Source organism: Oryzias melastigma, linkage group LG16 (genome assembly GCF_002922805.2).
Source record: "Oryzias melastigma strain HK-1 linkage group LG16, ASM292280v2, whole genome shotgun sequence".
NCBI lineage: Eukaryota > Metazoa > Chordata > Actinopteri > Beloniformes > Adrianichthyidae > Oryzias > Oryzias melastigma.
The window spans coordinates 8,140,909-8,153,496 of NC_050527.1; the positions used below are offsets into that span (position 1 = coordinate 8,140,909).

Genomic DNA, 12,588 nt, shown 5'->3' on the forward strand with positions numbered 1-12,588 from the left:
CCCAAAAGGATTCAGCGTATTCTGAAAATGGATGGACTGATGTTGTTAAAGGGTTAAAAGTTATTGATTTATAAGATTAATCTTCTCTCAGAAAATGCAAAATACATTATTCATATTCTTGAATACTTTTTTCAAAGATCAAATACTTGTTCTACTAGAATTTCATGTAAGAATTTATTGTTCTGTCTGAATTCTGTTTTTCTTTAGTTTATTTACCAGTTATATGGGAACAAGTTTTCCTAACCAAGCAAAGTTGGTTTTAGAATTTAAATTTGACTAATTGTTTTATTTAATTGAATCCAATTAAATCTGAAAAAAGAATTATGAACATTTGAAATGAAATCAAATCAACGTTTGACAGTGCTCGCTTGTATGCCCATCTTATACCATGGTCTTCTAGGAATTGTACTTGGGCCCACACTCGTTCTTGTTTGGTTTTGTGTACTCTCTTGTTGCATTGCTCAGAGTTGATCTAGTCAGTGTTTATAAATTCAGTCATTTTTCTTTTGCTTGTCAGTGTCAGTGACGTGTTGTCCCATGGAAAATATAGCTTAAAAAATGCATAAATTACATAAAATGAATATACATTTAAAATTCAAAATAAAAATGAAATGTATTTTTTTAGACAAGTCTTTTCTTTGACCTTTTTCTGTGTGCGTTTTCACTGTAGTGTAGTGGCAGCTGACGCATGTATTGTTTCGGTCTTTCTATCATTATAAAACACTCTTTATTTTAAAATTACCTAATTTACGTACCTCTTACCATCTGTATGATTACATTGGTGTCAGTTTGTGACTCATTTAGTCTTTATATCAGCTAAAATGCGTTTTAAAAGCACCCCAGGTGAGGCAGACAGTCCTCCTGTTGCACCGCAGTACGCATGCCACAAGGCAGAGGGCGCTGGTGAGCCCGGAGAATGTGACACTGCGGCTAAAGAATAACAGAATTAGCGGTAGCAAAACAAGTGCAGCCGTCTATTTACTCTTTAATATTGTTTAGCGTGAATTTTTAAATGGAGGATTTCATTTTTAAACCCCTAATCTCAAGAATTTGCTTAGACACGTCACTGGTAGCGATCTCCACTGACACAGAGAGACTTTTAACCCTAAAGAAAGAAAAGGAAGACTTCTCCAAACAGGCTATTCATCAGGTGTCTCTTCAGAAGGAGCAGCACACAGACTTTAATCATAAGTAAAAGTAAGTCAATAATAGCAATCTTGGTGATTTTTTTTTCCTCTGCTACAGTTTGTAAACAGAAAAAACATAATGAAATGAAATTTTAAACGACCAACTTTAACTGATGTCAATCAAATGCTGAATAACTGTTCTGTAGGGTTCACATGTCTGTAAATCTGACTGAGGACATCAGTGCCTCACCAGCCGTGAACCTCACCGCACCTTACCGGTCAGTGTTACACCCTTTCACTTTCCTTTTGTTCAAGTTCAGCAAAGTTTTGTTTTGCAAAAATTAAGTTATCTTTGTCATGTTCACATTAATTCAGTAATGTATTTGAGATTTGAAATATATCAGTTCAATTTGGAACCAATAAAACGGTGACACAGCAGCTTATACTTCAAAAAAGATAGCAAGATTTTAGTATTCCAAGAATCATTTCGATCACTTCGTGAAATTGTGGTCTCATTTGAGCTTTCGCAGATTCATGCACACGAGGTCACAGTGCATGCTTGGTCGTGCATCACAGCTCCTCCAGATCTGTTCTTGTCATTTAGCTTCACATACTCATTGTCACAGTGACCCACTAAGACAGCCTGTTATTTGTTTATTTCTTCCTTTTGTTCCGTCTTTCTTTTTGGCAAAAATAGTTCTTGAAAAGTGCAAACAGCTTCAGTGAGGCTCATCCGTTTGTGTGTGTGGGTGTGAGATGGTGTGGATTTGTATTTGTCACCTTGTCAGGATTATTTCTGGTATAATTACTGACCTGGAAACATTTGATTAGCCTTTATCCACTAGGGCAGTGTTTCCCAACCCTGGTCCTCGGGGCACACTGTCCTGCATGTTTTCCATGTTGCCCTGCTAATGCACACCTGATTCAGCTCATCATCAGGCTCAGCAGAAGCCTGACAATGACGGTCATCAAACGCAGGTGTGTTTGAGCAGGGTTGGATCAAAAAAATGCCGGACAGTGTGCCTTGAGGACCAGGGTTGGGAAACACTGCACTAGGGAATAAAGATTAGGTTAAGTTGTGTTTGGTTGGGTTAAGTTAGATTAGATTCTGTTTTGTAGGTTTGGTTGTTTAGGTTGTCAGATTGGGTTTGGTTTGGTTTAGGTTAGATTGACATTAGGTTAGGCCTGGTTGGGTTAGGTTAATTCAGGATAGGTATGGTTAGTTTGGTAGGGGTTGAAGGTTAGGTTAGGTTGTGTTAAGTTAAATTAGGTTAGATTAAGTTAAGTTACATTAAGTTAAGTTACATTAAGTTAAGTTACATTAAGTTCGATTTTAGTGGGTTTGTTTAGGTCGGGTTAGGTAAAGAAGTTGGACTAGGTTGGGAAGAGTTACATTGCTTTAGCTTGAGTAGGGTTTGATTATATTATGTAGGGTTGTTTTAATTTGGGTTTGGCTATGTAGGGTTAAGTTATGTTAGGTTAGGCTAGGTAAAGTTGGGTTGGATTAGGTTAGGTTAAATTTGCTTAGATTATGTAGGGTTATTTAGGTTTGTTTGGGTTAGGTAAAGTTAAATTTGGTATGGATAGGTAGGGCTAAGTTATGTTAGGTTGGGTTAAGTTAGGGTTTGTTAGGATAAGTTTGGTTGTTTTAGATCGGCTTGGATTGGATAAAGTTATGTGGCAGGTTGGGTATAGTTAAGTTTGGTTAGGATGTGTTGGGTTAGATAAAATAAAGGTGGGTTAGGTTGGGTAAGGTTAAGTTGGGTAAAGTTGGGTTGGATTAAGTAAAGTTGGGTTAGGTTAGGTTGAACATCAGGCTATAATTGCAATCCCAGAGAGATTTGTTGAGTTTTTGAGTGATGTGGAGATGGGACTCAGGGCAAAGAAAGCAGGCTTTAAATGAGGGATTTAGACAAAATCTAGAGACAAATAAAGCAGCTAAACACCACACCATATGCCCATGGCACATTATCATACCCCCCAGTGTTGCTTGCTCTTACATGCATGCAGTGGATTTTGAGTTTATCTTTGTTAAGCAACAGATGAAAGCATTAGGCCTTTTTTTCCGGGGCTTCTCATTTCCAAATAAATGACTAGGACCTGAATGGTCATCTTTTTCTCCCGAAGTACCCTACATGAGAGTTCACAGAAATTCATTCAAAGAAAAAACAAAATAAAATTGTTCGTTTTTAGGATTAAAAAGCAATCTCTAAGCTTTATACTGCATGCATATTTTTTTCAAAATAAGAGTTTGACTTTCCAGGAAATAAGAGGGAAAAATCAGAAACATTTTTATAAACATTTAGATGACAATTCTGATTAAAAACAAAAAAGAAAATCCTAAAAATTAAACATAAGGTTTAGTGTCAGAAAAGGCCACAGGTTCTTTTTTTATCACTTTACCTCACATGTTCATCTATTTTAGGCTCAGTTTTACTTTGAAGCTGCATATCTATGTATTCGTAAAGAGGATTTATATGTCCTAATTGACTGAATGTGCATTATGAATAAGTGTGACAATTAACGAAAGTTGTGCAGAATAAGAAAAAAGAATGACTAGAAAATAAAACCAATTACATTTTTTTTTTTTTTTTACGTATTTAGGCAAAAGTATACATTGCGGCTCAATTACAGTTTTTGTATAAACTGCTGAAAACCTTTTGAGTTTCTTCTTGCAATCTGGAAGAATGGCAAAAGTTATTGCAGTACAAGGTTGTTAAGATTCTGATGACACGAGTCAAACATGATCATTGTACTATAAATCACTGGAAAGTTGTATATTAAGCCGGTCTAAAACACTGATGAGGAAATAGCTGCTATCAGAGTGCAGCATTGTGTTCATTCTTCTGTGTCACCTTAACTGGCAGAGCGAGTTGTTGTCATGGCAAAAACACAAATCCAATCCTAAAGATCAAGCATATTGCCTTTCAGGATTATCTGGAGATTATAGGAAAAGAAAAGAGAGCATGGCCAATTAGGGATCCAACAACTGCTCTCCTGCTCCGACTAATCAAGTCGAACTAAATCAATTAGGGAAGTCCTTTACCTGAAACGACCTAAACACCTACAGTAAAGCGGTTTAAAATAGAGAGAAGTTCTGATCCGGTTTTTTCTTGTGAAGTAGATGAAGACATGAAGATTTCACAGTTCACTGTGAATTAAACTGTGTGTTTACATGTCCTCTGTGTGAATGTTCATGTCAGACAGCGAGACAGTCACCAATCGTGTGGTGGAGCTGTGCAGAGGCTGTCTGAGAAACAGATGATTAGAGCTAAAGTTAGCGAGGGGGCATGTGATTACAGGACGAGATGAAGGCTCGGTACTGACTAACACCAAAAAGGGGGCGACTGATGGCATCGGAGGAGCCGCATGGGGAGGGAGGATGAGAGAGAGTGCACCAAAGTGTTAAGGAAAGGAAACTGCACAAATTAGGATAACAAGCATGAGTTGTACTGTAAATGCTAGAACTTGTGATGCTGCTTTTAAACGTATCTTTAAGAGAAAACAATGCAAAAAACATAAAATCTGCATAATTTATGCACATTAATAAAATATTAAATGGGAAACTCCTCCTCAGTCATGTATTGTACAACTGTACAACCTTCACAATTCTCAAAGACATGTTTGTATTAGAGGAAAAAGTCTTATCTTTGCTATTTTGGTTTGTTTTGCAAAAAAATGTCAGACTTGATGCATCTTGTTACTATGGAAACTGTCCTACCCATATGTCAAGGAAAGAAAACGCTGTCTTTTCTGTTATGAAAGCCTTTAATCATGTTTAGAATGGAGGCTGAACACAGTTATACTTTGTGGGTTTCTTGTTTGTTTGATAAAAAACAAGAAAAGAAACAAAGTGAGGATTTATTATAGTTATTTCAATGTAGAAAATATCAAACATCACTTTCAGTGAACACTTTAATGTCTGATTCTGTTCATTTTTGGTCAGCTGTTGTTATTTTCTGATAAGAAGGTTGATCGGCCTGAACCCAAACATCACCTCGATGATTTCGCATGATCAGGTTCCAGGAGCCTCAATGTGACAGCAGTGACTCAGCTGGCCTCCACCTCCTGAAATGAGGCTGTGTCACTCTGCACATGCATCCACACACCACCGACCGCTTCACATGTTACGTACGCTGACGCAGTCGCCCGTATGTCGAAGCACACGTTCATGTGACATGCTCATGGAGGGGAGCAGGGTGCAAAGCGGGGGCCGTGTGCCTGAGGAGGAGGGTTCCCTTTTGCCGGGTGGTTTTGCAGTCACAAGGCTCAACACCTCACAAACGTGATCGCGGCGGGCGGCGCAGGGAGCGGGGTGTGTCATCTGTGGATCATCCGCCTCATGTCTGCTGAAGGTTGTGGCAGAGATGTTAAGAAAAAGGACCATTTTCAGTAACACGCTGTTTATCACTTATGTTGACATCAAATCAGTTAATAGTTGAATCTGTGAAACTTTTTAAATGTGGGTTTTTATTGTTTGTATGCATCTCATGTCTTGAGGAGATGCTAATTTTGTAAAAATGTGCAGTTTGGTTGAACTTTAGACACATTTAGCACAAATAAAGAAACTCAGCTAACATGCTTATACAAAAAGAGGGGAAAAAAATCTAAGAAAAAGCAGTATTACCCCCTGAAGTTAAAATAAACCAGTCCCGGCTGTTAAGCTTACACTAGTTCAGGGGTCTGCAACCTATCTGGTCAAAGAGAAACAAAGTTTTTAGTTTTTAAAAACTTTCTGTAAAGTAAAAAGTAACTAAGAAGTATAGTAAAAAAAAAAAAAGAAAAGGAAGCATACTGAAACTTTTGTCAACACTTGAAGGACAGAAGTTATTACTTCACGAGGCATCTAACCCTCCAACAATCCATAAATCTTTCTTTTACCGACATTATACTAGAATATTTTGACTGATTTTTTTTAGCTCCTTTTACCACAAAAAATCAATTTGAGGTCAGTAAGCACAGCCAGAATTCATACGTAACGCTAAATTAAGATATAATCTGCCAGATTTTAAGGCAAATTTTCCATTTTTTAACAAATTCATGTATCTTAAGTGCACCTTATGACTCAAAAATATGGTGAGGAACACTTAATTAGCTTTAATTTTAATTTGATTTGTTACAAATGTCTAGCTGGGGTGCTACTGCTGACATTACACTAAAATGTTCTGCATTGAAATGATCTTATGTGGCCCAGGATGTCTTTTATTTTGAAAGGAAGTCAGGTGGACTTCTCAAAAGTTCAAAACTATTTCATGTTTTTCAAAAAAAAATGCTATTTTCTCTTTTTGTTTATGTGTTATCAATGCCAAAAAAAATATTTCATTAATTTATCAAAATAGAAACAGTAACATAAATACATAATTGTTTTCTGTCTTTTTAATGATGAAACTGTTACCTTCCTGTCTGGAAAAAACAAATAAAATTTAATAAAATCAAAACTCTGATTTTGATCTACAAAGAAGCAAATTTGCTAGGAAAACAAACTAAAACACATGTGAAAAAATGTATTTTATAATCTACTAAATGAAAGGAAATTGGTTGAAAGTAGGTGGAGGCTATACAAAATCTATACATGTAGGGAGTTCACTGATAATATATTTTGAGAAAATTTACACCCCTGGATGAAATATGAGTTGCATTGTGGGACTCTCAGTAGCTTTTGACAAGAACAGTGATAGTTTGTGAGGCACCGCAGCTTTGTAATTACAGTCAGAGTGTGAGTTTAGCATTTGTTTTAAATGCATAACACATTTATTGTGTATAAAAAGATTCTCACAGTAGAACAAAAGCATATAGTCTGTCTTTACCACGCAGAAGAAGCTGGTCATTTACAATTGCAGCCATACTTAGATGCTATAGATACAGAGGTATAAATAAAATCCTAAGAATTGTTTGCCTTCGTTTTCTTGGTCTGAGTCATTGTGATAAATAGAAACTTTTCTGACTAAACAGTTTATGCTAAAGAGTTATAGGAAGTTGAATTACAGTTTTTCCTCTTCTTGGAACAAGGGAGTTCAAGTCCTTGGCCTCCACATTCAAATTCGCACCTTTGCGGGGCTGAAATAACCCCTCCTCCCGATGCACTTTTACCAGCATGGGTAAAAATAAATGGTTATATCATAAGAGGGGAATAAATCTGCGTGTTTAATCCAAAAAGCCCTGTTATACAACGGTCATTGTGCCTCCAAGGGATTTATGTATTCTGATGAAGGATTACAAGTCAGAGGCATTAAGGGAGCAGAACCTCGATGCGACTGAACAGCGACGCCTGCTGGACAAAACCTGCTACTGGATTTTTTTTTTGTTAAAATGTATTCGTTTTTCTGACTTTTAAAGACTTTCAAAATAAAACAGCCAGTAAGACTAAAAATCATTTTTAATTAATATTTTATGTATCAAGTTCAACATAAAGACAATATGATATAATAAATGAATCATTTAATAAATGAGACAAACGTCTTGAGGCTCTCCACTGACTCAGGATTTTTTTTTTTTAAACAGACACCTTTAGAAGACAATACTTCACTGGATGGAGTCATAAGCATCAATCCTTGAATCACTGTCTGCATCCTCCAGGGCGATGATCACGAGTTTGTTTCCACATAAAAAAGCGTCTTTAATCGTCATATTAGAAAAAAGTTGACTAATTTCTTTTTTTAGACAAGTAACTCCGCTCACTTTGACTAAATGTATAGGGAAATGGAATGAAAATCCGAATCATCTGCTGCACTTTAGCCATGACGTGATCACTAATCCATCGCTCTCTAGATGCTGGATTTTAGAGTGACGTACAAGCAGAAACATGAAACATTAATAGTTTTTAATTAATATTATATTTGAGTTATGAAACCACTGGAAAGTTCAAACACGCTTGTGCGCCAGTCAACAGCAGTGAGCTGACTCACTGATGCATTCATGTCTCCGAAGGAGTTGAGAAATGTTTCTTATACTAGAGTAAGAAATCATATTATTTTGTTGAAATTTTTTGAAATTGAAAGGAAAAATATGTTTTTTTTAACATGTCAGCAAATATCTTCTGCTCCATCTCTTCTTGCAGTTTTCGGAGGGAGAGTGAGAGTGATCTGGGGCACAAGATTGTCCCGACTCTGACATCAGAGGACGTTTATCCCTCCATCAGCCCACACGTACAGGTTCATGTTGCATGTCTGTCCCTTTGTCATTCAAATGACGAGCTGACGATTGAAGGGCTTATCTGCTCTAATTGGACCGTGTAAAGATATTACTGCTGAGGGAGCACCAACTTTGATATGGAAAATCATATTTGTGTGCTCCAAAACAACATTATCTAGAGAGCTGCGTGTATCAGGCTGGCTAAACTCCATCCATATTCTTTTTTTTCTGCATCCTCGAAGACAGAAAGAACCACAAAAGAAAGGACAAACACACAGGCTGTTAAAAGTAACATTTGTAAGCTTATTATTTTTGTTATCATCGTTATAACCTCTGGTACGGTTTATTCGCTTTACAGTTAATTGTTCAAGTTCATCGAAAGTCATTCCAGTCAAAAGTAAACATGATTGTAACTGTTGTTTCCAACACTAATAAATGCTTCTTTTTTCTGTTTTGCTAGACAACAATCGGTCACGCTTTCTCACCCGAGCACGGTGGAAAAAAGACAAAAACAGGAGACTGGGACCTGTTCAGACAGACGGAGGTTCTGCACGCAGATGTGAAGAGATAAACACACTCGCTCAAGCAGGCACACACACGCACACACACACACACACTGCTCTCGTGTCTAAGTTCTTAAGTGCAACGTTTTTTTTTTTTTGTTGTTTTTGTTTTTTTGAGGAGTGATATAACCTTTGTTCCTCTTCCCTCCTCCTCCACCACGTACATCTGGGGTGGATCACATACTGTAGTTCTCTTTTCTAGAAGCACAATCTCTTGTCTGAACCAGAAGAACATAAATCTGGATCTCTATATACATGGGCTGTCAAAAATGATTACAAACACACCTTAAAAAAACATGAAGATGAACAAAAAACACTTCAAAATATGACAACAAGTGTTTTTACAGTGGACTGATTTAGAAAAAAAACATCTCTTTAGGATTTTCTTTTCATGAATACTTGTGAAAAGGCCCAATAATGGCTTGATGATGTGGATTCTCCGCTGGATTGAGATCTGTTAAGTCTTAAAGCTGGGCTTTGTTGAGGTTTTTTATTTTTGTGGAGTGAATGAAAGCTTCAGAGGATGCTGCTCCCAGGTTGGGCTGTTGCCATCTGGTATATATATATATATATATATATATATATATATTTGACATGGTGGTGCATATCAAAGGAGCAACTACATTCAAACCTGGAGCCAAAGTTCCCCCAAACGGAGCAACACACTGACGATGAGATGATCAGCATCTTTCTTTTTCATCCATTCAGACCTTATTCTTCACACAAATGACCAGTTTTTCTTCTACAACAGTTTTAGCGGTGGAATAACATCTACTGATGGTGGAGGAGATCAATCTGTGTACTGCACAGTACATTAGCTTTACCATTACTGCTGCTAAAGAATGTCTCAAAGAGAGTGGAAACAGCCCAGTATTACTTATGGCTCAACCCACCATAAAATCCACTTCTCGAAGCCTAATTCTGTCATATAGCTTAGCAAATGTAACAAAAGCATCAGAAAAAAAAAAATCTGAAAAAGTCAAAACAGAAACAGCTTCAAGTTTATAAAAATGCTTACATCACGTTTCAAGACACTGAAATTCCATTCTTGGTCAGTTTGTGACATTTACACGAGTACTTAAACGCCTCACGAGCCGGTGGGTGAGCCCTGAGTGACCTTTTTTTTATTTTTTTATTTTTGGCCAACCGTCAGCTCGCACTCCTATAATGGACATTAGAATCACCTTCATTATTGTTATTAGCTACGATGGTTCTCGGCGCCCTTGTGGAGTCCGTCGCTGGCTGGCAGGGCGGGGTAACCATGGAGAATAAGGTGCTGGTTTCTATGGAAATGCTTTTCTGAAGTTACTGATATTTTGTTGATGTTAAAATTTCCTTCTTTTTTTTCTCTGAACAATTTTTGCATATATATTTTTTAAAACAAGATGGAGAGATGAACTATTAGACCATTTATACACATTTGGACAGCCTTTCTCTCGCTTTCACACACAAACACACAGTAACAGAAAACCATTTACATGTGGCATCTCACGTTTGAGTTACTGAGGGGGGTGGTGGGCGGGGTTAGCGCAGCAGGCTGCCAGACCTGCACGGACCAGGGAGAAACGCGATGCTTGTGTGGGTGACTGTCCAGCCTTTGTCCTCCCTCCGTGTTCTTTTGCTCCTCTTCTCCAAAATCGTATTGCTGAGTGTTTCCATGGCTGCTCCATAAGCATAATGTGCTTTATTAACCTCAGAAATGAACGGGACAGAAAAGTAAAACCCAACAAACTCTCGCTGTTTCGGTCAATGGCACATTGAAAGCCCTCCCCTCTCGTCTTTTTTGTTCTCCTTCCTCGACCCCGTCCAGTCCTATTGTCCACAGACCAGCGGTGGCAGGAGGATGACACAGCAAAGTGGCAACTAAGAATTGGCGTCTTAGTGTGTTTTTGTGTATTAAGCATCAGCTAATTACTAGTCTCCTACCCAGACTTTGTTTAGTTCACAAACTGGTGTCTTCTTTTCCTGTAAAGCTGAGACGTTCCCAGCGTTTAAGTCCAACAATAACAAGAAGGCAAAATCAGTTTGGTTCATCTGAAACTTTTCTTATTCAGTTCAGTCTTGGTGCAGGAAACTATGGCAACTAGCCCTAAAGAAATGTTACAGCCAATAAGATCTAAGTGAAAGTCTTCAATTGGGAGGTTGGATTTCTTTTTTTTTTTCTCTCCATCTCCTTTTGTATAAATGCTTTAAGTGGTGTGATTCAACAAGCTCCCCCTCTGGGCTCGCTCAAACACACAGTCACACACACGTCACCCCAGCACCTGTGAGAACCGGCTGACTTTAATGCAAAATACAGCTCAGCCTGGGTCACTGAGTGTGCAAAGGTCTCTCAGTCCTCAAACATTCGCGGGGCGTTGCTTAAAAAAAAAATGCTTATATCAGAATCAGTTCTCCTCGCTTCTCCTCCAGACCCACTCCCTACTCTCCCACCCACTGATAGGGTACACCTTCCCAAGGCTAGTTGGCATGGTGACGCTGATGGAACGGCCGTTGCTAGGAGATGAAGAGAGCGCCCAGAAAGAGCATTGTCACGGTGAGGAGAAGGCGGTCCCTGGACGGACTGCTTCCGCTGACACTTTTCTCCAGCTTGGGGATGAAAGGGTTAAATTCATCTGTTGGAAGGAGAGAAAAACATAATCAGTGTAAACCGTAAGAGAGTTTTTGTGAGCGCGCGCTGCCATCTTTAATGTAAATTATGAGACGCTTCAAAAGCACAAAAGGCAGCTGCAGGTTCCACACTGAAAGAAATAGGGCCAGATTTGATCAAAGTCATCAGCAGCACCACAGGAGGCTCCAGCTGTTTGAACGCAGCCCTATTGTTCAATAAATGTGACACGACCAAAGTTACACACTCATCTCTGACAGAACCTCACCAAGCCTCCCAAAGCGCACACCTGCCAGCCGGCTAAAAATAGCCTGTTTTTTAGTTTCCTTTGTTCGGGGTTTGAAGCATAAGTCGGCGTCTAGTAAAACGTAGGAAAACATCATCAGACAGCTCACTGCACGCACGCACGCAACCTGCGAGACACACGCGTGCGGCCGTACACACCCTCTGAAGTCACCTGATTAATGAGACTGGAGACGAGACAGAAGACGAGACAGTTTTCCGTCAGCTGATCAGCAACCGCCTTTAAGGAAGTTTGGCATGGAAATGAAGAGTTTCATCATGGTTTCTGTGGGTCAGACAGGAGAGTAATGACTCGCTAACCTCTCCCCGGTATCCTCCACTGGCCAGTTTAATGAGGTCCATGCAGCAGAGGTACTCGGGTTAAACGTTCAGACCACTCTGTAAGCGAGCCAGCAGCCCGGAGGTCAGCGCGCCGCGAGCCTCACTGTCTTTGCCCGCTGCTGACTGACAGAGGAATGTGCTTTCAAAAGTACAAACAGATTAAGGACAATCCTGCACAACTGGTTCTAACGTATAGCTCTAAGCCTCGTCACGCCCACGTACACGCACCTGTCGCCAACTGTCACAGGTAACACATAATTATCGGCACGCTTTTATGACAGGACGCTTGTTTAGGGACAGAATATGATTCTGCGGGACGCCAAGTCAAACAGTCATTAATGCTGCTCTCTGGCTCGCAAAGAGCAGACAGTCTGAAAACGAGGACAAATGAAAAGACGTGTCGTCTGTGATTGTGGTCTTTGTGCATGTTTGAGTTTCAGTATGAACAAACGTGCTGCTGTGTTTTCAGAAAAGTGCATTTCTATTCAGTTTTTAGCATACATATAAACATTTGATTCATGCAAGGTCAAATTTG

General features: G+C 38.9%; 1 protein-coding gene across 3 annotated transcripts in view; it reads right to left on the reverse strand.

Annotated features, from left to right (window-relative positions):
• Positions 1 to 8,538: 8,538 nt before the first annotated feature.
• Positions 8,539 to 12,588, reverse strand: part of efna3b (ephrin-A3b) — a 61,199-nt gene continuing 57,149 nt past the window's right edge. For all 3 annotated transcript variants that reach the window (XM_024268002.2, XM_024268001.2, XM_024268000.2), the window contains one exon: positions 8,539 to 11,436. In XM_024268002.2, the coding sequence (XP_024123770.1) occupies positions 11,318 to 11,436 (119 nt within the window). In that variant the 3' untranslated portion in view covers positions 8,539 to 11,317. The remainder of the gene's footprint in view (positions 11,437 to 12,588) is intronic.